Here is a 20,943-nt window from a genome sequence, read left to right on the forward strand (position 1 = left end):
GGAAGCTCCGAGGGGCACGGGGGGGCGTGCGTAAACTTCCTCTCCTTTTACGCACAGGCGAGGAGGGTCGGGGGCAGCGCGGGCGGCGCCCATGCGAGAGGAGCCCCCACGCACAGCAGCGGACGGACTCCGAGCGGCGGAGGAGGAGGAGAGCCCAGAGCGCGTCCCAGCATGAACGCCGAGGCGGGATCGGCCGGGCTGGCCAGGTCGGCCGCCGACAAGCTGTCGGAGATGGGCGAGCGCACCAAGCAGCTGGGCGCCGCCATGCGGGACCCGCAGCGGCAGCGGCGCATCATCTTGGTCATCGTGTGCGTGGCGCTGCTGCTGGACAACATGCTCTACATGGTCATCGTGCCCATCATCCCGGACTACCTGGCAGAGCTGGAGAACGAGCAGGCGGAGCACGTGCACGCGCTGCCGCACGCCAACGGCACGGGCGCCGCCGCCGCCGGTAAAAGCGGCAACCTGGACATCCAAATCGGCGTCCTGTTCGCCTCCAAGGCCATCATACAGCTGCTGGTCAACCCCCTGAGCGGCACCTTCATCGACCGGGTGGGCTACGACGTGCCGCTCCTCATCGGCCTGACCGTCATGTTCCTCTCCACGTGCATCTTCGCCTTCGGGGAGAACTACGCCACGCTTTTCGCCGCCCGCAGCCTGCAGGGCCTGGGCTCGGCGTTCGCCGACACCTCGGGCCTGGCCATGATCGCCGACAAGTACACGGAGGAGGCGGAGCGCAGCCGGGCGCTGGGCATCGCGCTGGCCTTCATCTCCTTCGGGAGCCTGGTGGCGCCTCCCTTCGGCGGCGTGCTGTACGAGTTCGCCGGCAAGCGCGTTCCCTTCCTGGTGCTGGCCTTCGTGTGCCTGGTGGACGGCTTCCTGGTCCTGGCCGTCATCCGGCCCTTCTCCGGCGGCACCCGTCCGAACATGCCGGTGGGCACGCCCATCTACCGGCTGATGGTGGACCCCTACATCGCGGTGGTGGCCGGCGCGCTAACCGTCTGCAACATCCCGCTGGCCTTCCTGGAGCCCACCATCGCTAACTGGATGGAGAGCACCATGCACGCCACGCAGTGGCAGATGGGCCTGACGTGGCTGCCGGCCTTCTTCCCGCACGTCCTGGGCGTGTACATCACCGTCAAGCTGGCGGCGCGCCACCCCAACCTGCAGTGGTTCTACGGCGCCCTGGGCATGGTGATCATCGGCGCCAGCTCCTGCACCGTGCCCGCCTGCAAGAGCTTCGGCCAGCTGATCGCCCCGCTCTGCGGCATCTGCTTCGGCATCGCCCTGGTGGACACGGCGCTGCTGCCCACGCTGGCCTTCCTGGTGGACGTGCGCCACGTCTCCGTCTACGGCAGCGTCTACGCCATCGCCGACATCTCCTACTCGGTGGCCTACGCCATGGGCCCCGTGGTGGCCGGCCAGATCGTGCACTACCTGGGTTTCGTGCAGCTCAACCTGGGCATGGGTTTGGTCAACGTGCTGTACGCGCCGGCGCTGCTCCTGCTGCGCAACGTCTGCCAGATGCGCCCGTCCTACTCGGAGAGGGACACGCTGCTGGAGGAGCCTCCGCAGGGGCTGTACGACACCATCCGCATGGAGGAGAGGCGGGCCAAGAAGAAAAAGAAGAAGAACCAGAACGATGACTACAGCTCGGCCGGGAACCGCCTGCCGGTGGACGAGAACGGCTTCGACGCTTTCAAGGGCCGGCGCTCGCAGTCCGAAGAATCGTCCGGTGCCGAGTTCACTTGAGGCGGGCCAGACCGGACCTCCGCTGTCTAAATCCTAACCATGTGCAATATAAAACAACATCCAATCACAAATGCGTGAGTGAGAGCGCGACGGTTTTCTGCTTTTCTTTTCTCCATTCTCATTTTAACGTGTGTGTGTGTGTGTGTGTTAACTGTAAAAGAAAAAGTGACAAAAAATATACGTGGGACCAAATATGAAAAACGCACATCTACTAGCACAAAAAAAGCATATATATTTTTTAGGGTTTGTTTTTGTTTTTACAGATTTAAGTCAATGATTGGTGGTATTTTAATTCCTATAACAAAAAGAGGGCCTAGCAGAATTTCATCTTTTTCTTGTTAATAATGAATTCAATGTATCAGCACAACTGGATTTGTACATATGTGGATATGAATATGCACAATGTAAAAAGCAACAAAGAAAAGAAAAAAAGCCCAAGTGCGAGTGTGCGTGTGTGTTTGTATGTGTACGGCGCGGCAATTTGTCTCCGCAAGTCGCAATTCCTTATGACAAATAATTCTGTGTGTTCATTTATCGACTGTGCGTTTAATAAATCTTTGTTTGGATCCGTCAGACCAGGTCTGGATTTATTTCTTATTATTGCATCAAATAATATTTATACTCCTAGAATGACAGTTAAATGGAATATATATATATATATATTTTTTACTCTAATAGCACAATGTCATCTTAGCGCATTTGCTCAAAAATACACTGCAAAACGTTTCCAATAATAATATTATTTTCACCTTTAATACGTATTAAATACAACTTTCCGTGTCGTTTTAACTCCTCTTAAGCAAACCCAGCCAAAACGGTGGTCAAGGTGGTCTTACTTATATATAAATTTAATAATTAGATGTCGAGGAGGGGGGGTGAGTTGCAATGGCGTGGAATGGCGGGGGTTAGATAACATGCCTGGCAAATAGATTTGGATGGGAGGAGTTTCCTGCATCCGGGATGGATGGCGACGGAGGCGTAAGGGGGTGGGAGGTGGGGGGTCGGGGTTCTTAGGTAGAGTTCTGAACACCTTCCTTGGGCATCTTTTCTCCACGGTCGCCGTTCCACGTCAAGTGCGCAAGAGGACGTGGCGTGGAGCGGCCAAGATACAAGCTCCTCCTATTCGTGCAAGCAGGGGACTTGTTTTAATATGGGATACGGTGGCGTGGACGCGGGGATCTTGCTGTCTTGCCTCGCCTAAACAGGTACGTACGCAACTTTTATTTAGTGATGCACCTTGAGGGGACTAGTTTTTTGTTTTTCGATAATCCTCCTAATTATTTCCTGTATTCTTAGAATTGCATGTCTTGAATACAAATGCTCTGGTGGTCCCTGTATGACCCATGATCCATAGGTTGCCCACCAATCTTCTATGAGAATTAGAAATGGGAATTTGGTGTATTTCGAAGTGCAGTTTACTCCAAAAATGCCAAAAATTGACATGCTACTTTTAGCCCTGGTATTGGGAGTTAACATGTTATTTAGTTGGTTAAAACTATGTTTTATCACTGCTAAAATAATTCATATGTGAGCTTATTATTGTATGCTACGAATGACATTCTTACTATGAATTTAGAGTACATGGGCTGATGTCCTTTTCCTCTGCCTCGGCTGCCGACTGCTCCTGACCGCAAAGATGTCTCGTTTGGAGAGAGATGCGGACACGGCAGCCCGAGAAGTACGCTTATTTTTCTTCTACTACTTTTATGAATCATCTGTCATTTTTCATACACCTTGAATTTCACTAATAGCATGGCACTTTGAGTTCAGCACCTTGGACAGCGACAGTATGACGCGTATGAATACTACTACAGTGAGCGCTAATAATGTAATTGGTCCAAATATGCAGTTATGAAGTAAGATCATTTACGTAAACAATATTTTTCATGACCTTTGTTTGGTTTTGAGACAGCAGGGACAAATTGCCATGGAAAATATGTGCCTTGGTTAAGTTGCGAAGGACGATATGCATAATTGTATATTCATTTCAACATGTAGTTAAATATATATTTAGGAAAGCAGAGTATAGTGAAGGGGGGAATTTTTTTTTAACCATTCTTTGCAATGGCACAATTGATTCGTTAGATTATCCCTTAATTACTGCATTCTCCCCCCATTCATTTTCTCCCATTTAAAAAAGGAAAAAGACCAAATCATGCCTTAAACTTGAGTTTTCCAATGCATGGGTCAGCAGCCATGGGTCATCAAACATCCCACAGAAAAGCTCATCATTTCCATTTATCCGCTTTTTTCCCAGAACCGTACATTCATACTACGTACAGTATTCCCTATAGACGTTATGACTTAAGTGGTCTCGAAGCATTAACGGTGAATTATTAACTGTCTAATAATGAACGTGTACAAGTCACATGTGACTAATGAACAATCACTGGAAGATGCGGGCGAAGGGTGCGGTGATGACATTTAACAGCTGTTCACCCGCATTGAAAGCGGCGTCGCTTTCTGGTCTCATTATTTCAGGGGTTGCCAAAGGTCCCCGTGCCCCCGTTGAAGCAAACGCTGGACACCTACCTGAAATGCGTGCAGCACTTGGTGAAGGACGAGCAGTTCCGCAAAACTCGGGCTATCGTGGAGAAGTTTGGGGCGCCCGGCGGCGTTGGCGAGGTTCTTCAAAAGAAGCTCCTGGAGAGGCGGGACAAGACGGAAAATTGGGTAAACTTAAGACTGAAAACTGACCGCGGAATATTATTTTCTTTTGTTATGGTAGCGCAGCAAATGTTGAAATGAGGACTTAGAAGTTAAAACAAGAAAGCTTTTGGTCTGCTAAAAGACATCTTAACATTTTTTAGCAAATTAGCTTTGAACACAAACGGTGCAGCAACACTTTTAGACAGTCAATGTTAGAATGTGTGTGAACTATATTAGCTATTATATTGTCTCAATAACATTTCTAATCCAACAGCAAACTTGCTGTTGAAGACCCCAATATTTTTCCATCATTTGATTGGTCAATCACAGCATTTCAATTTGAACTAGCAAAACACATCTCTAGCGGTCTGCCTTTACATTATAATAATCAGTCTTTTTTTATTTTTGTCTCTTTAATTAGTATTTGTCTTCCTACAAAAGGTGTATATTACATTTTTGTTTTAAATATTAGATACAATAGTAGTAGTAAGAAGGGAATGGAGTCTATTTACATTAATAACTATAAATGAATGTGCTTTTTTTGCATGAGATTCCATTTTTTTTAAAACCCATTTCACTGTGAAAAATCAGTCATGGTGAAAAATTTAATCTTATTGTAATTTAGGGTTTCTATAAGAGTCACATTGATATTTGCATTGAGACCTTAGTAGCCATCATCCATACTGTTGATTTAGCAAATCAGCAGCCATCAATTAGTTGAATGTCTAAAATGATAGATACATGCAATGATCCAGTAAAAGGACAAGTAAATACCTAAGATTTATTGTAAACTCCATTTATTTTGAAAGGGACTGTGGGCGACAGGTCACCACTCAGCTGGCTCAGTGATATCCATCATATCTCCCACTCCGGCTGCTCCTCACCCACGCTGCTTTGGCATCTCGCGCAAATACAATACGAAGCTATGTGCTTTTTACAGGGATAATCTCAAGACCCCTACCATCCTGAACTCCATTTTTCAAGTCAAAAATCACATGATGACTTTGCGCTAATCCTCCAGGTCTACGACTACTGGCTGGAGGACATGTACCTGAGCAACAGGTTGGCTCTGCCGGTCAACTCTAGTCCTGCCATGGTGTTTCCCAAGCAGGACTTTAAAGATCATAAAGAGGCCTTAAGGTACGTGGGACCCTTTTGTTCGCATTTTTCGTTCAACTCCACTTGTTCGGAAACAATCGTGAAGATGAACTTTGAGTGAAGCTCAGTGCGACCAGTACATTTGTGGGATAGGAAACATATCTTGTCATATTTGAGATTTTCTCAAAGCACTTCTAACAGGCCAGATGTCATTTTTCAGCACGATAAAATCCATTCTGGGATTTATGGACGAGCGAAAAATGAACGGAGTCATTTTCCCCATTGGCCGCCATTGACGGTGCTCGGGAAAGTCAGTCAAAATAATTTGTACGTCTCACGCCAAGAAATCAATAAATCAGGTAGGAGTTGACAACCAACGCTATTGAAATTCTGCTTCATTTCCCAAAAGAAGAACGCCAAAATTTGAATTTCCAAACATTAAGTAATGACATCGATACTGACACGACCTTTATTTAAAAACTTAAACCAGGATACCCGGGGAGCATCATTTTGCCGACAAAATATCCACCACCAGGTTGCCATTAGCTTCAGACACCTTTGATGTACCAACTGAATATTTCCAGAGCAGCGCTAGCAGCTGCTACCGTATCCACTGCTACGGACACTTATTTAATTAGGAGTGACAAGGCTAAGCTCCCCACCGAGGCTGCCGGTCTGGCCTCATTTAGGGGTGTGGCACTTGACGGAAGCTCCCTTTTTGCATTGATCCCGTCTCTGCAATAGAATAACGGCAAAGACGAACGACCCACGGCATAAAGCCTGACGTGCCTCGTCGAATCCGTCGCCCACTCGCACGCACGCCGTGGCCTGCTAATTTCCACTAAAGTGATTAGCTGGGATACTTAAAGAGGCGAGCATAGCGTGCGTCTCCTCAAAATTGACACCCAGAACACGTTTGGGAAAGCCCTTAACTTTCAAATCTGGACTCCTTTCAGGTATGGAGCGCGTCTCGTCCGAGGGGTGCTGGAGTACAAGGCCCTGGTGGACGCGTAAGTCATCCAAAAATCCAAGCGGGATGAAATTATGACTGGACACGAGTGGCAACACTTTTCTGTCTCTCTCTCAGGCAAGCGCTCCCAGCGGAGTTTGCCCGAGGCCAGCTGGCTGGGACGCCTCTGTGCATGGAGCAGTATTCCCGCCTGTTTACCTCGTACCGCTCCCCGGGCCTGAAGACAGACACGCTAAAGATCCACAGCCACGCGGCAGCCTCGGAAACGTCGGCGCACATCATTGTGGCGTGTCAAAACCAGGTCAGGGCGCTCGCCTTCCCGCGCCAGACAAACCGCGTGACCCCTTGGTGCATCCGTGTGCGGGCACACGTGAAACCGTCGAAGGGTCTACGATGGAGCAAAGTGGAAAGAGAGGGCGTTCGAGTCGGAATAATTGAGAGTGATCTTTCAAAACTAGCGTCATCTCGGTTTGCTTGGTTCAAAACTAGCGTCATCTCGGTTTGCTTGGCTACACGGCTAACGTTAAGTCAGTAATTTAAAGTTAAAGTCAAACTTCAGGAAACAGTGGTGGGATTTTCAATCCAACACATAAGATTTTATCTGGCACTGTTTCTGACAATCATCAATCTCCAACGCACGATGGCCCCGCCCCCTCGGAGATGTTGTTATAGTTAACTGAATTTCCGCTGATTAAATCTGCCACTTTGTCTGAGAGCTTCCTCGAGTCGCGTCGTGACCCGATTCCAGCCCAGGAGATACATTTGGGCCACTCCCACATTTCACGACATATTTCCACGTCATGTAAAAGTCTACGTCAGGGGTGTCAAACTCATTTTTTCTCGTAGGCCACTAGGTAGTTTCGATTACATCCGGAGGGCCGTTATATCTTCCAACTAGGCTGCCAAAATTAATCAATTAATAAATTGACAGCTTTCTCGATCGTGCTAATCGCTAAATCATTTTTGGACATTCAAATGAGTACAAATTTTTGCAATTATTGATTTAAAATGAGGAAACACAGGAAATAATCTACAATCTTCATTTGAATGTCATCATAAAACAGAAAGTTGGCACTCATCATTTACTTTCTCGGGCCACCACATGTGGTCTACGTGCTAAACTGACCTGATTTTCGCCATCCGTTCTTCCCGTTGCAGTTTTTCGCCATGGATGTCGTGGCCAACGGCAAGCCTTTCGCCGAGACGGAGCTCTTATCCCAACTGGAGACAATTGCGTCCATGGCGGCAAACGTGGCGGAGCGATGTCCTCCGCTTGGTATCTTGACATCAGACGGTCGAACAGAATGGGCACGAGCCAGAGACATTCTTACACGAGGTCTGCAACGATCCGACGTTTTTCAAAAGAACTTTGTCCTAACAAATGTGTCCGTCTTCCAGACCAGACCAACAAGGACTCCCTGGCCCTCTTCGAAACCTGCATGTGTGTCTTATGCCTGGACGAGGCCAGTGGACGGAAGCCCACGGATACGAACAGGGCCCTGCTGATGCTCCACGGTGGCGGAAGGGAAAAAAACGGCGCAAACCGTTGGTATGACAAGTCCATGCAGGTACGATCCATCCAAGACATTCCTTGTCCGTAAAAGTTTGATCCTTGGGTTACGGAATCTCCTTCCCATGATTAGTTTGTCGTAGGAATGGACGGAATATGCGGAGCGGTGTGCGAGCACTCGGCATTTGAGGGGGTTGTACTGGTCCAGTGTTCCGAGTATTTGACCAAGCACATGTGAGTTACTGGAGAAAAGCTTGCTTAAGTGTTAGGGTAGATATGATGGTCTTCTTCGTCTTCTGAATAGAGCCAGGACCGCATTAGAGACAGGGAAGCCGTCCAGTACTCGAAAGCTTCGTCCTCCCAGGAGACTTTTATGGAAATGTGACGCTGAAATCCAGGGACTCTTGCTGGCATCCGAAGAACGGCTCCAGAGGTTAAAAAAAAAATACATCAAACTTGATCCATCCCGGCTGGGTAAAGTTTATCTGGTACTTTTCGTCCAGGCTGGTGAATAATCTGGACATGGACGTTTTCACATTCAGAGGTTACGGAAAAGAATTCATCAAGAAGCAAAAGATGAGTCCAGACGCGTTTGTCCAAGTAGCCCTTCAGCTGGCATTTTTCAAGTAGGAGTTGGTCATCGTCAACCTTCGTCGAAGCGAGGTGGTGATGGCTTTGCTGGACTTGTGCACAGGTGCAGCGGAAAACTGGTGTCGACCTATGAGAGTGCATCCATCAGGCGTTTCCGGGATGGCCGGGTGGACAACATTCGCTCGGCCACCGTTGAAGCCTTGGCTTTTGTCCAGGCCATGACGGACGAGAGGAAACTTTACACGGTGACGCCATTTTGTCCTCACATTGTATCCCGTTTGATCATCCGGCATCCTCTTCCACTCTGACAAAGAGAAAATTGTTCGTGTTATTACAAATAAGATGATGTTTTATTTTTGTTGACAGGAAACGGAAAAAATGAAACGACTGAGGGAGGCGATAAATGCCCAGACAAATTATACAATTGCAGTAAGCGACTAGTGAAATAACTTCAATAACTGATACGCCATGTTCAGAATTTCGCTATCAATGGACTATCAATGATGTCGTTAAGGCTATTACAGGAATGGCTATCGACAATCATCTTCTGGGACTACTCAGAAGTGCCAAGGAACTCAACATGGAGCGTCCAGAGATCTTTAGCGACGAAACCTACGTGGCTAGTAACCAATTCATCTTGTCCACTAGTCAGGTCTAGTTACCTCTTTGGTGTCTTTCGATGAAGTACAAATGTAAAGGTCCAGTTCTTCTGTTGAACTCCTTCTCTGGTCTTCAGGTGCCGACCACGGTGGAAATGTTCTGCTGCTACGGTCCGGTAGTGGCCAACGGCTACGGCGCTTGCTACAACCCGCAGCCAGACCACGTGGTCTTCTGCGTGTCCAGTTTCTGGGAGAGCACTCAGACCAGCTCGGCTGTTTTTGTCAAAGCGCTGAATGAGGGCTTGCTGGAAATCAGAGACTTGTGCGACATCTGCGGTGCAACCGCCGACATTTCGAAGGGCCGCCAGGGGGCTGGTGACAGATCAGGGAATTAGCTGTGCAGAATAGTGACGTTTAATTCAAAATGCAAAGCCTAAAACATCATGCGACCATCATATAATTATTAGTGATTGCTCGATTAGGGAAATTAACCAATCGGCAAGCTCACGGAAACGGAAGCCATGTTCTCACCTCGCAGAATGACTGAATCGGATGTATGTTGCCACATCAAGTATAAACATATGTAGCGGTGTGATCATCTATTTTGATCCATTTTAATGTGGAGTTTGGTTGCGTGTGTTAAAAGTGATGCTGCTAAAAATAAAGTTGCCAAAGATACAAATGCTATATCATAACAGTAGCTGGTAGAATATGAATGACAGTCAAAGTTTGAACTGTTTGTGTGTCTGTGTGTTCTTAATTATAGCAATAATACTTTAAAGCTGGACCTACTACTGTAAGTGGTGAATGAGGCAAAGCACTGTGTTGGTGTGTACAAGAAATATACGTTATTTTTGTAGAAGTAGTTGTAAAGTCCATGTGCAATAAGATACTATCATATAGGATATGTGCAATTAAAAGTATGATATTTATGTGGAGATTATGTGCACTTTTTAATAGCTGTAATTATAGTCATATTTACAGTATTGTCAGGTAGTTCTAGTCAAGTTTCATGTTCAATGTCATGTGATTCAATGGTAACAAATGTAGTGTTTGCTATTCAATCCACATAGACTTCTATTTTCAATGATCATTCTAATCAAGAAAGTACTATTAAAAATGGCATGTTTATTCGTAGAGAGGACCAGTAGTTTTATACCGTATGTCCAAAGTTTATATTGTGCTTCAAAATATATTAAGAGTATTCAGAAGAAGAAAAAATGCCTTAAATGATGCAACTTCTATTTTATCACATCTTCCATAGCTTCTTAAATAAATATGTCTGTCTTTTTTGGAGTGATGAAAACAAAAGAATGTATTGTTTGTGTTGTCATTATATTTGTGTATAGAAGGGATTATAATCTATTAAATATTGTATTGCAACAGGACACTATACTGATGTTGTGATGAATGTGCTGTAAAAGGTCAGAGTATTTTCATAAATAGTCATCAAAATATGTTTAAATAAAGATATATACGGAAAAATATGATCTCCCATAAAGGTTTTGTCGTGGTGATTTTTACACTTTTATAAACTAAGGATTTCACTATTAAAGGATACCTAAAGACGACTCGATTTTACAATACGACCCTAAATCATCCCAAATTATCAAAGGCCTCCCCACGCTTCCAGTGATGTGGTCCAACTGATTTTGGAGTCATATCGATGGAGTCCCATCCAATTAATGACATATCTCAGCATGTTAATTGTTATGATCATGTCTTCATCACTCAAGCGATAAAAGGAAGACGCTCGCTGACAAAGCCAAGCTGCTTCAAAGGAGATTTGCACAAAAACGCGCAATTAGTCAGCGCTCTGCCACCATCCAACAAAGTGATTTTAGCTGCTCGCATGAGACAAGTGATGTACAGTCCAACGCTGATGCTCAAAGATGGATTGGGATGGCAATCCATTTCACAAAGGACAAATGCCTCAATCAAATGCAAAGTCATTCATCCGTCTATTTTCCTATGGAAGAGGCAATAACAGTGTCCTTCACTTCCTTTGGAAGGCAAAATAACCGGGGGGAGACGACTGTATTTTCAGGACTATAAGTCGCACTGCGACTTATACTCCAGTGTGACATATAGTTATACTTTATTTCTCGATATTTTGCATTATTTGACTGGTGCGACTTATACTCAGAGGCTACTAATAGTCCGAAAAATCATCATTATATTAGCGGCCTGAAGAGAAAACATACTGTTCCTATGGTCTGATTTTCTAGTCTTCTATAGTTCATGCTAAGGGCGACAACAGGGCAGCGGCAGTTGACTTTGGGATCAATAACGGATGCCCACCTGGACACCGTCAACGCCAATAAAGGCAGGTGGAGCTGTACAGCTGAGAAATATTGACTCAAAAGTCCCCCTTCAGACCTGATTGAATTCAGGAGAAACTTCAACTACACAAGGGAACACAAGGACAAAATTGGTGTAACCTTCCTCTACTAAACTATAACTTAAAAAAAAAGTCATTTGAAAAACAAAATTCTTAAAGACAAATGGAAAAAGCTAAAAGACCTTAAAATTTAACAGTTACTGTCTAAGAAAAAGACAAGGACTCTGCTAAATACATAGAATTATGGCTATGAATTAATAAAAAAGGAATTAAGTGACTAATGTGGGATTGTCTCTGATTGTACTTCAACTTGTAAAGACCATTTTGGGAAAAAAAATCCTTATCGAGAATCCTCGCATGTGCTCCTAACATTAATTAATAGGTACGTATAATATACGGAATGAGCTCATTCACAGGCTAACGAGGAATGCTAAAGCGCTCTGAAAGTCTGACATTTTTTCCTCCCAAAATATCTTTTTTTTGTCTTGTTTTATTGACATTTAGGGAAGAATCCAAAGCAAGTGCCTTTGCCATTGTTGGAATCATTCAATTAGGCCGAAAGTGTATCATCAAGATGTCGGTTTTCATTCACAAAGGAATTCCGATAATAGCCACCCTGGCATTTACGGTGCGGTGCGGGAGAAGCGCTCCCAGGGCAGAAGCTGCATTTACAAACCATCTCCAAGCCTAATTGGCCAAGAAGTGAAGCGCCATTAAATGATGAGTGGTGACGTCATGAAAAAAAAAAATCAAGCGCTTTGTGAGAAAAAGCAGAGATTCAACTACCAGACTCGTTTGCGATTCCATGGAAATAACAGTTTGAAGTACGACTATTGACATTTTCCTTACCTGCAAGTAAATCTATTAAAATATATGTTAAGCACACCTGCAATGGAAGATCATTTCAAGCTCTGCATCCACTTGCAGCTCTTTTGATTCCTCTTAATGAGACAATATGACAGACACTCCTTTCCGCGCTCTCTTCCTAAAAGCGCTTCTTTTTAGCCTTTAAACAACAATCCGAGGACGCGCCGCGCTACTGTAAATGTCGAAACTCGTCGGCAACCCGATGATTCATCTTGTGATTGGGCGATCGATAACCAATTTTGAGACGACCCGGTGCAAGAGGATCCAGATTGCGGGGGCCGTATTTCGCCGCGCGGCGTAAATCTCGGCTAGCGGACGCGACGTTCCGGCCTGCCACGGTTGCCGCTCTTGGGAATGATTTATGCCCCCTTCGGTCCCGCCACGCGTCACGCCGTGGCGTACCCGGGCTCTCGTCAAATAGACCCGGGCTAATTTAAGAGGCTCTGGAGAAAGGACTTCCTGCATGAAAAGTGAGCGGACTCAGATGGTTGAAAAACAACTTCCACTCGTGACCGGCTGTTTCGTCGAAAGACGTTTGGTCCCCGGACGTTTGGTCGCCCGGACACAATTGAAGGTGAAAAATGTATTTTCAAATTTACTTTCAACATTAAGAACATATTATTATCCAACGAAAGAAAGCAGTCTTTAAATTGAGAATGATGAACAGTATTGCAGGGCAAACGAAAATTAATGAGGTAATTGATTTTTACTATAATTTGGACGTCGGCGGGCCGGATTAAAAAGTCTAACGGGCCGTAGTTTGAAAAACATGTACACGCCAATACAAGCGAATCCAGCGCTGAATAGCATGTACACACACGCCAATAGATCTGCCGGGAGCGAGCGATATTTTGATATTAATGCTCTTTTACATTGTCAGTGCAATTACAAACTCTCTCGCTCTCATGATTATAATTTTGAGAACGAGAGATTACCTGGTTGCTCGCTTTCAACAGTAAACTCTCCGTCTCTCTCCCTCTCATAAGAGGGAGCGAACCCGGCGACCAAACGTCCGTTTTACAAAACGTCCGGGCGACCAAACGTCCGGGCGACCAAACGTCCGGGCGACCAAACGTCCGGGCGACCAAACGTCCGGGCGACCAAACGTCCGGCGACCAAACGTCCGAGTACCCTTCCACCAACGTGATCACTTCTTACTGCTAAAGTTTTTTTTTAAAAGCATCGCTTCTCTCCGTCGTGAATTGCCAGAAGCAAGAGGAGATCCTGGAAAGTGAAAGACGGTCGTGCCGGACTTTCTAGTCGATCATCCACGAGAACAAACATTCTCTTTGCATCAGGGTAACAACCGTCAAGCCTTTCTCCATAAGAGCCAGACTCGGACCCGAGCGGATGCGATGCGAAAGCGAGCGGGTAAAAGTTAGATGGAATGGATTCATTAGGAGAGGCACGCTCTCTCGCACCAGCGAGAAATTCATGCGCCGGCCGTGGCTGGCCAAAGGGCGTCTCATCGGGGCTGACAAGTGAAAAGCGCCACCGGGGAACGAATAGCCACGCTTGTCACGGGCTAAATAAAAAGGCATGGCTTTGCACGCCCGCGCGCGTACTAGTTGGTCCGAGCCCACGCGCCAGATGCGAGATGGCGTGAGCGTCGGCGTTCGGGATGGGGGTTGACTGAGGAGAGCTAGGGAGGCGTGCTTCGGCGAGCCTTCGCTCCCTGGAGTCCATTTGTCCTCATATCGCCGTCCCCGTGGAGCGGCGTTCTGGGTGACAAAATGGACGGTCCCCTTAGAGCCCACAGCTGCCGTTGTTCTGGGAAGTTGCGTTTGGAGGGCCGGCGCTGGTTGCCCGTCTGCGCCAGTTAGATTAAGAGTCTGCAGATTTGTTCCATCACTTGTTGAGTAACTGTCACTGTCAACTCACTTTTACTGCACCTTGCTGCATACCACACGTGCTATATGCAAAATGCTGAAGCTAAACCAGGCTAATAAGCTCTATAGTCAGCATGCTCGACTCCCACAGTAGTGGTGTGGGTTCAAATTTACAGGGCAGAGATCATTGGTGGACTTAAAAGTCACTGTTTGGATGTTATTCAAGGCCATGTTCAATTGGTCACAGTCAACTCGCTAAATCACTTGTCAAAGTGGGGGCCCGGGGGCCAAATCTGGCCCGCCGCATCATTTTGTGTGGCCCGGGAAAGTAAATCATGAGTGCCGACTTTCTGCTTTAGGATCAAATTAAAATGAAGAGTATAGATGTATATTACATTTCCTGATTTTCCCCCTTTTAAATCAATAATTGTAATCCATTTTTTCTGTTTTAAGTTCAAAAATCATTTTGTAAAATCTAAAAATATATTTAAAAAAAGCTAAAATAAACATTGTTTTAGATCTATAAAAAACTGAATATTCAGGGTTTTTAATCCAGTTCTTTTAATCCATTTATTAAAAAAAAAAATCTAAATTTATATCTAAAATGGTCCGGCCCACGTGAAATCAAGTTGACGTTACCAACCCGAGTCTGACACCCTTGGTGTACCCTATCGACTGATTTTTTAAATTTTATCGTGATAACAATTTTAGTATTGGTCCATATATAAGGCGTACTGGATTATAAGGCGCCCTGTCTATTTTATCGGCCCGTGAACCAACCCGAGACTGACACCCTTGCGCTAAATCAACTCTAAAAGTTAGCTCATGAGAATTTTACCCAAACCCACTACAGATGCGGTAAAATATAAAAAATTCCCTGCGGTCCCAGCCCATCCCGTGAGCTCCAATAAATATAACCCTCGCATTTAGCAGCATAACGAGACATATAATGAGACAGATTAAGAAAGTAACGAACCGAGGAGCTCAAGTCAAATCCCTCCTAGGTTTAGCCCAGGTGCAGTCTGTCCATTCTTGAGCTCATTTATGTTTATTTACTTCCAGGGGGCTATGAAAGGTAGACCGAGCGGCGACGGCGGCGGCGTGAAGCCATCCGTGGCCAAAGTAATGCTTCCCGTCTTTAATGAGCGAGCGGGGAGCGCAATATGCGGTGACGGAGAGCGTCCCTCGCCTGACTCACTTGTCACGCGGGAGCGGCCCATCCTAAATCTTACCATTATGGCTACAGACGGCGTGACAATATCTCACTCGGGAGACACAACTTCAGCTTTTTACGAGCGCTTGGGTAATTGAACAGCTGGAGTGTCTAATCCACTTATCCGTGTAAAAATAAATAAATAAATCCATATTAAAAAAAAAAGAAAGAAAGAAACGTGTACCGTAATGAAATGACGGGTGAATTCTCTTTGGCTTTCTCTTTTAGTTTTTCACAGCGATTTGGACGTACTTGCCTTTAGGAGTGATGGTGTTTTCAAGGGAACGTCGTCCCGGTGTAAATAAGGCTGTCCGATTAGACTTGGGGTCCATATCTAACCGCAGGCAGGTTTTATGGCCCCTTAAAGTCCACTTTTCAGAGAAACTGGCCTGCCAGACAGCTCTTGTATCTACAGAGAAAAGACAACACAACATATCACCAAGTGACAAATATCCGTCCGTCTCTGCCGTAAAATAGATTGGACATTGTTTTGTTGAGGGGGGTCAGAATTCTAGCACTGACCCTCCTTGAACTATACAGTTTAACTACAATTTACCCGATAATTACTCTTAAGGAAGCTGTATCCAATTTTGAAATATTTTGACAACACACCATTCATCTAATGGCATACCTGTCAACCTCGGCCAATTGCTCCCCTTATTAATGATTGCAATTCCCCCTATTAAGCGATAAAAAAAAAAAAAAACGTACAAATGCAACGTGGCACATATTTACTCACAGAGCGCACGTAAAAGTCTAACAATTTTATAGTGAAAAAGGTAGATGGGTGAAAGGGGAATGGCCGTGTGCATATCATGTTTAAATTAAAGCATGACAATACTATTAGCAGTCGGCGATGACATTTTCGTCTGCTACCAGAGCCGAAATGGGTAAAACGAGATCAATTTTACAAAAACATATAAAATATGGGAGTAAAAGTTGACAGGTATGTAATGGTAATTTATATACACATATGTACAACCTAGAACAAGGGTGTCAGACTCGGGTTGGTTCGTGGGCCGCTTTAACGTCAACTTGATTTCATGTGCCGGACCATTTTAGATACTATAATATTTAGATTTTTTTATAAATGGATTAAAAGAACTGGATTAAAAGCCCTGAATAGTCCGTTTTTTAATAGATCTAAAACAATGTTTATTTTAGCTTTTTTTATATATTTTTACAAAATGATTTTTGAACTAAAAACACAGAAAAAATGGATTACAAAATTACAATTATTGATTTAAAAGGGGGAAAATCTGGAAATTGATTATATATCTATACTCTTCATTTTAATTTTATCCTAAAACAGAAAGTCAGCACTCATGATTTACTTTCCCGGGCCACACAAAATGATGCGGCGGGCCAGATTTGGCCCCCGGGCCGCCACTTTGACACATGTGACCTAGAACAATCCTAAAGTAAAGAGTCGCTTTAAAAAAAAAAAGAACACACACAGATTAAACAAAACAAAATCAAAACTATTATCTTACCGAAAAAAATACATTCTTGTTGAATCCATCTAGGGTAGTCAGGATGTCCACTGGCAGCACTTGTGCTTTTCTAGCAGGATTTCTCAGTACAAGTGAATGGTTTCTTTCTTCTTGGTGAAAGCTGTCAGAGGTAGCAGCAACTCATTTACTTGTGCCCTTTTGCCTTTCTGCCTTCCAAATACATCCAGTCTAACATCTTAGGAAATGTAGGGCTGAGAGGGCTCTTCCATTCATTGTGTGCTGTCACCCTTACCGTGACAGCTCCATAACAACCCTGATATAAGGTGGGGCCCACAGGTCCATTTTGACAGAGATTTTCCTAAGGAAAAAAAGCACTTGTGACAGAATTAGACAGCTCTTTACATTACAGAGGCTACTCTACTGACTGCTTTTCCGGGTGGTAGATCTGTTCTAGCACCAAACTATGTTAAACATTTTTAAAAGGGATTATTCAAATAACTTAATGTCAGTGTAGACACATTTTTGCAATAGATGGGACTAGACTAGTGACATGTTTTTGTGCAGAATTGTGACATCATATTTGACTTTTTTTTTAAACTATTTTAGAGCAAACATTTTCAATCATTGTAAGATTTGAGATGAGGTCCTTACCTTAGTTAATGACTGTTGACATGTGTTGGCGCTAATCACGTCCTGATCAGCGCCAAAAGGCTTTAAAATGTCGCCTTTGAAATGCATGGGAAACAGCTGTCTTTTGGTTTCTCCCAAACATCTGCTCGGTCTCAGCGCCACTAACGAAACACTGACGCCGTAAGTCGATGTTTGTATTCATCACTACTAGTCCTAAAATATTGAAAAGCTGCGTCTCTCAGACTGCTGGATGAAAACTTTGAGCTGTTTGCCAAGGAAATCACATACTAATGAACTTATCTTTCCTTTTTTTTTGTTTAAATCGTGACGGGTCTTGCCTGGACACGGAACAGATGGTGTTATCTGCAGCACCTCTGTAAGTGGAAGGAGCAACACGTTTGCAATTAGATGCCTTCAGTTCCAAAACAGGAAGTATAATCCAATCCGCCAAGTGCTGCAAACATAAATAGTTAATTGCTGGCAAATTGGGGGACTTTGACACACGTGACGTTAATATAAGGAAATAGTGGCAAACGCTAATAAGTTTCTGAAAAGTGATACGGTAAGCAGAATGTAGGACTGTTTTTAAATGAGCGAGTAATATGCAAAAGTCGACAGAAATAAAAGAATATCAAGCATTTGCAGTCAAAATAGCGACTTTAGGAATTGGGTTCCAGCTGCCGCATGGCCTTGTCCATCTTTCACTCAGGGCCAGTCAGTATCAATCACACGGCGCTACAATGATAGATAGGCAATCTAGGAATGCTGGGAACAAAAATAACTTCCCTCACTCAATCCTTGACCTTACAGAGACAGCAGTCAGTTTGGTTAAAAGCTACGCTTATCACATAAAAATGGATTTTCCCCTTCGGATCAATGGCGCTGGAAACACAGAAGTAAAATGGCCGTAACTGTCCCAGATGAATAATGGCTGCGATGGAAAATGTATCCCAAGTACATCCTGCGCTACAACAAGCTGAAACTGAAGAGTGTTTTTTGACTACCGGGCATTCATGCCTCACACAAAAAAAAAAACAATGCAAGCAAGTTTTTGCGAGGACAGGAAGTGCCGCTGGATGAGGAAGCATCTCGGCATGTAGAAAAATGCGGGATGAGACACGATTAGCATCAAACGTTTGTGGTGCTGCCACCGCGGTCGCAGGAAGTGGACGAGCGGTTAGGATTCTGACACGCTTGCAGCGTGACTTCGGGGTGGGGAGGGGGATTTGATTTCCTCACAGCACAAAATATCCCGGAAGTTCAACGTTCATATTTCCCTTTTTTTGAAAGGTTATTCGGAGGGTGCTTGCTGCTTTTGTTTTAACTCCTTATTTATCCTCATTTATTTCAAATCAATAATGCAAAGTGAATGATTTGTTTCTATCTTAAATAGTCTCCATTATTTAACTATTATGGTAAAGTATTATAAGCATCCTCACTTTTGAAAGTCCTTTTAAAGTCGACTTTGCATTGAGTTGTCATTTTAAGGAAAAATAAGACTTCCAAATAATAATTTGCTGAAAGGCTGCAGATTTTTACAGTGCCATATTTTTCCGAGAAAATAATACGGTCAAGAAACCCACTGAACAATATGTTAATCATGCAAATCCTATTTTCATCTTTAAGAGCGAAACACATGTAAACCACAGCTCACGGGGTTTCGTCAAACATATCAATATTCATCTGATAACGCCTTTAATCTGCGGCCAGGAAGTTCTTGGCTACAGGGGGAGTTTACGCTAATGATTTAGGGTAAGTAAGTGTAATTCATTCAAAGTAGGGCTTCATATTCATAAAGCTGCATTATCCGAGGTGACCTTTTTGGATGGCGAGGCAAAAGCACTTCAAAAAGAATCTATTGATGAATGCTTAATGGATGTTATTCCCCTCTTGGCTTCATTAATAAGCAAGGAGAAATACTGTAGATTCCTCTATATCACGGGTGTCCAAACTGTGGTCACCAGTGGGTTAATAATCTGTTTTAACCTGATATCAATTCCTCTGCTTAACAATTCAAAAAGGGAGGATTTCAGGATCGAAATGAAGAGATATAGAATATTGCATCTAGCTAAGAGTGAGTCAAAGCCGCATTACATTCAACTAAATAAGAAGAAGAGGGATTGGGAACACTACAGATGGTAAACAAAGGTCAACGCCAGACCAGATTCAACGATCAATGAGGCGGGATACCACCGACGGCTGGTTTTGAACTCAACGGGCTACAAAGAGACCCCCGCGTTGCTCTTCCCACATGAAGCCATGCTGGTAAACAGCTCATTTACTCCTTTGGGACCCCCCCTACAGCGTTCATTGGGCAGACGCCGCTGACATTGCATGTAACCTTTGGCAAATATTTTTCAATCAATCCTCATTTGTAAAATGACATCTTTTTTTGTCATTGAATGAAATCCATTGCGCAAAGAGAGGAAGTGGAAGCCGATAGTAGCGTGTCATCATCGGGGATTGGGTACTCGGACGTTTGGTCGCTGGACGTTTGGTCGCCGGACGTTTGACAACATGACAGATAGTTTACTGTGGAAACCAGCTCTCAAAATTATATTCATGAGAGAGAGTTTAATATCTAAATATCTACTGTTGAAACCAGCTCTCAAAATTATATTCACCCAGGCGACCAAACGTCCGGGCGACCAAACGTCCGCCGACCAAACGTCCGGTCACGGGGGGATTGAATACTTGTAGTGGATGGAATTTGGGTATGGTGATACGCAATCAGTAGTTGTGTCATATTACAAAAAAAGTAAAATCAAGTCACCAAAGTGAACCACTTGACATCTGCACTGACCTCAAAGGACGTCTTTCCATTTCCAAATGATTTTCGGCTAAGCGTCTGGCGCCCGTTTCCGTCCATGTCACAACTTTCTTGGAACCTTTTCAAATTCTGAGAAAAATCAATGGTATAGTGTCAAGTCTACTTATCTCAACGAAAGGGTTTTATGCTCATTGCCAAGCACTTACCTTTGACTGACTCTTCCGAGAGCCGCTCATTGCTTAACGAGGTGTCATGTACAGTTTATATAAGGGGGGGATGACCTTATTAAGGGAGAAAATGGCCAAGCACGCTTGCCTGCTCACAGCGACGGGACAGGAGGAATTGTCATTTATCATTCAAATGAAATCCATCTTCAAATACAAGCGTGACACCAATGTTTTTATTCAAGTTGGAATCTTCGAAACATGAACAGTCGATCAAAACACTTCCTCACTGGGGTCTTAAAAACAGCCTGAACCCGTTAGCATGTTTTTTTGTTTGTTTATGATGAACCGTGAGCTTTCTAGTGAGCCACTAACCCAATTTCTAACAGCCAAATTCAATTAGGCAGGATTAGTGAGGGTGTTAATTTTTTTTTAAAAAGAAACGTGAAATGGAAAGAAATGGACGGCAAACTTAGCTGAAAAACTCACACTGTTTTGGCAAATTA

The 20,943-nt window shown here is 44.5% G+C and overlaps 2 protein-coding genes and 2 long non-coding RNA genes across 4 annotated transcripts in view; 2 read left to right on the forward strand and 2 right to left on the reverse strand.

Annotated features, from left to right (window-relative positions):
- The window catches only part of slc18a3b (solute carrier family 18 member 3b), a 2,484-nt gene extending 159 nt beyond the window's left edge, over positions 1–2,325 (forward strand). The window contains exon 2 of the mRNA XM_077626329.1: positions 58–2,325. Within this exon, the coding sequence (XP_077482455.1) occupies positions 172–1,752 (1,581 nt within the window). The 5' untranslated portion in view covers positions 58–171 and the 3' untranslated portion in view covers positions 1,753–2,325. The remainder of the gene's footprint in view (positions 1–57) is intronic.
- The window catches only part of LOC144093069 (uncharacterized), a 15,493-nt gene extending 3,872 nt beyond the window's left edge, over positions 1–11,621 (reverse strand). The window contains exons 1-3 of the long non-coding RNA XR_013306209.1: positions 9,233–11,621; positions 7,596–8,874; positions 4,285–4,395 (exon numbers count right to left, since the gene is read on the reverse strand). This is a non-coding gene — a long non-coding RNA (uncharacterized LOC144093069). The remainder of the gene's footprint in view (positions 1–4,284; positions 4,396–7,595; positions 8,875–9,232) is intronic.
- On the forward strand, positions 2,760–10,664 carry chatb (choline O-acetyltransferase b). Its single transcript, XM_077626332.1, has 15 exons — positions 2,760–2,957; positions 3,329–3,430; positions 4,234–4,425; positions 5,423–5,541; positions 6,456–6,509; positions 6,587–6,770; positions 7,628–7,805; positions 7,868–8,037; positions 8,113–8,213; positions 8,284–8,412; positions 8,483–8,605; positions 8,674–8,815; positions 8,937–8,999; positions 9,085–9,222; positions 9,307–10,664. The coding sequence occupies exons 2-15, from the start codon at positions 3,389–3,391 to the stop codon at positions 9,562–9,564; spliced, it is 1,893 nt and encodes a 630-aa protein (XP_077482458.1). The 5' UTR covers positions 2,760–2,957; positions 3,329–3,388; the 3' UTR covers positions 9,565–10,664.
- Positions 11,622–17,467: 5,846 nt separating the features above from the next.
- LOC144092855 (uncharacterized) lies at positions 17,468–20,836 on the reverse strand. Its single transcript, XR_013306160.1, has 3 exons — positions 20,480–20,836; positions 20,307–20,402; positions 17,468–17,957 (listed from the first exon to the last, which is right to left on the reverse strand). It is a non-coding gene; the product is annotated as an uncharacterized LOC144092855 (long non-coding RNA).
- Between the last annotated feature and the right edge of the window lie 107 nt (positions 20,837–20,943).

This window comes from Stigmatopora argus, chromosome 18, assembly GCF_051989625.1.
Source record: "Stigmatopora argus isolate UIUO_Sarg chromosome 18, RoL_Sarg_1.0, whole genome shotgun sequence".
NCBI classification, from domain to species: domain Eukaryota; kingdom Metazoa; phylum Chordata; class Actinopteri; order Syngnathiformes; family Syngnathidae; genus Stigmatopora; species Stigmatopora argus.

Coding starts and splice junctions, on each gene's coding strand:
- chatb (XM_077626332.1), top strand. CDS start 3,389: ATGTCTCGTTTGGAGAGAGATGCGGACACGGCAGCCCGAGAA. Junction 3,431..4,233: donor CGGACACGGCAGCCCGAGAA/GTACGCTTATTT, acceptor TCATTATTTCAG/GGGTTGCCAAAGGTCCCCGT. Junction 4,426..5,422: donor GGGACAAGACGGAAAATTGG/GTAAACTTAAGA, acceptor CTAATCCTCCAG/GTCTACGACTACTGGCTGGA.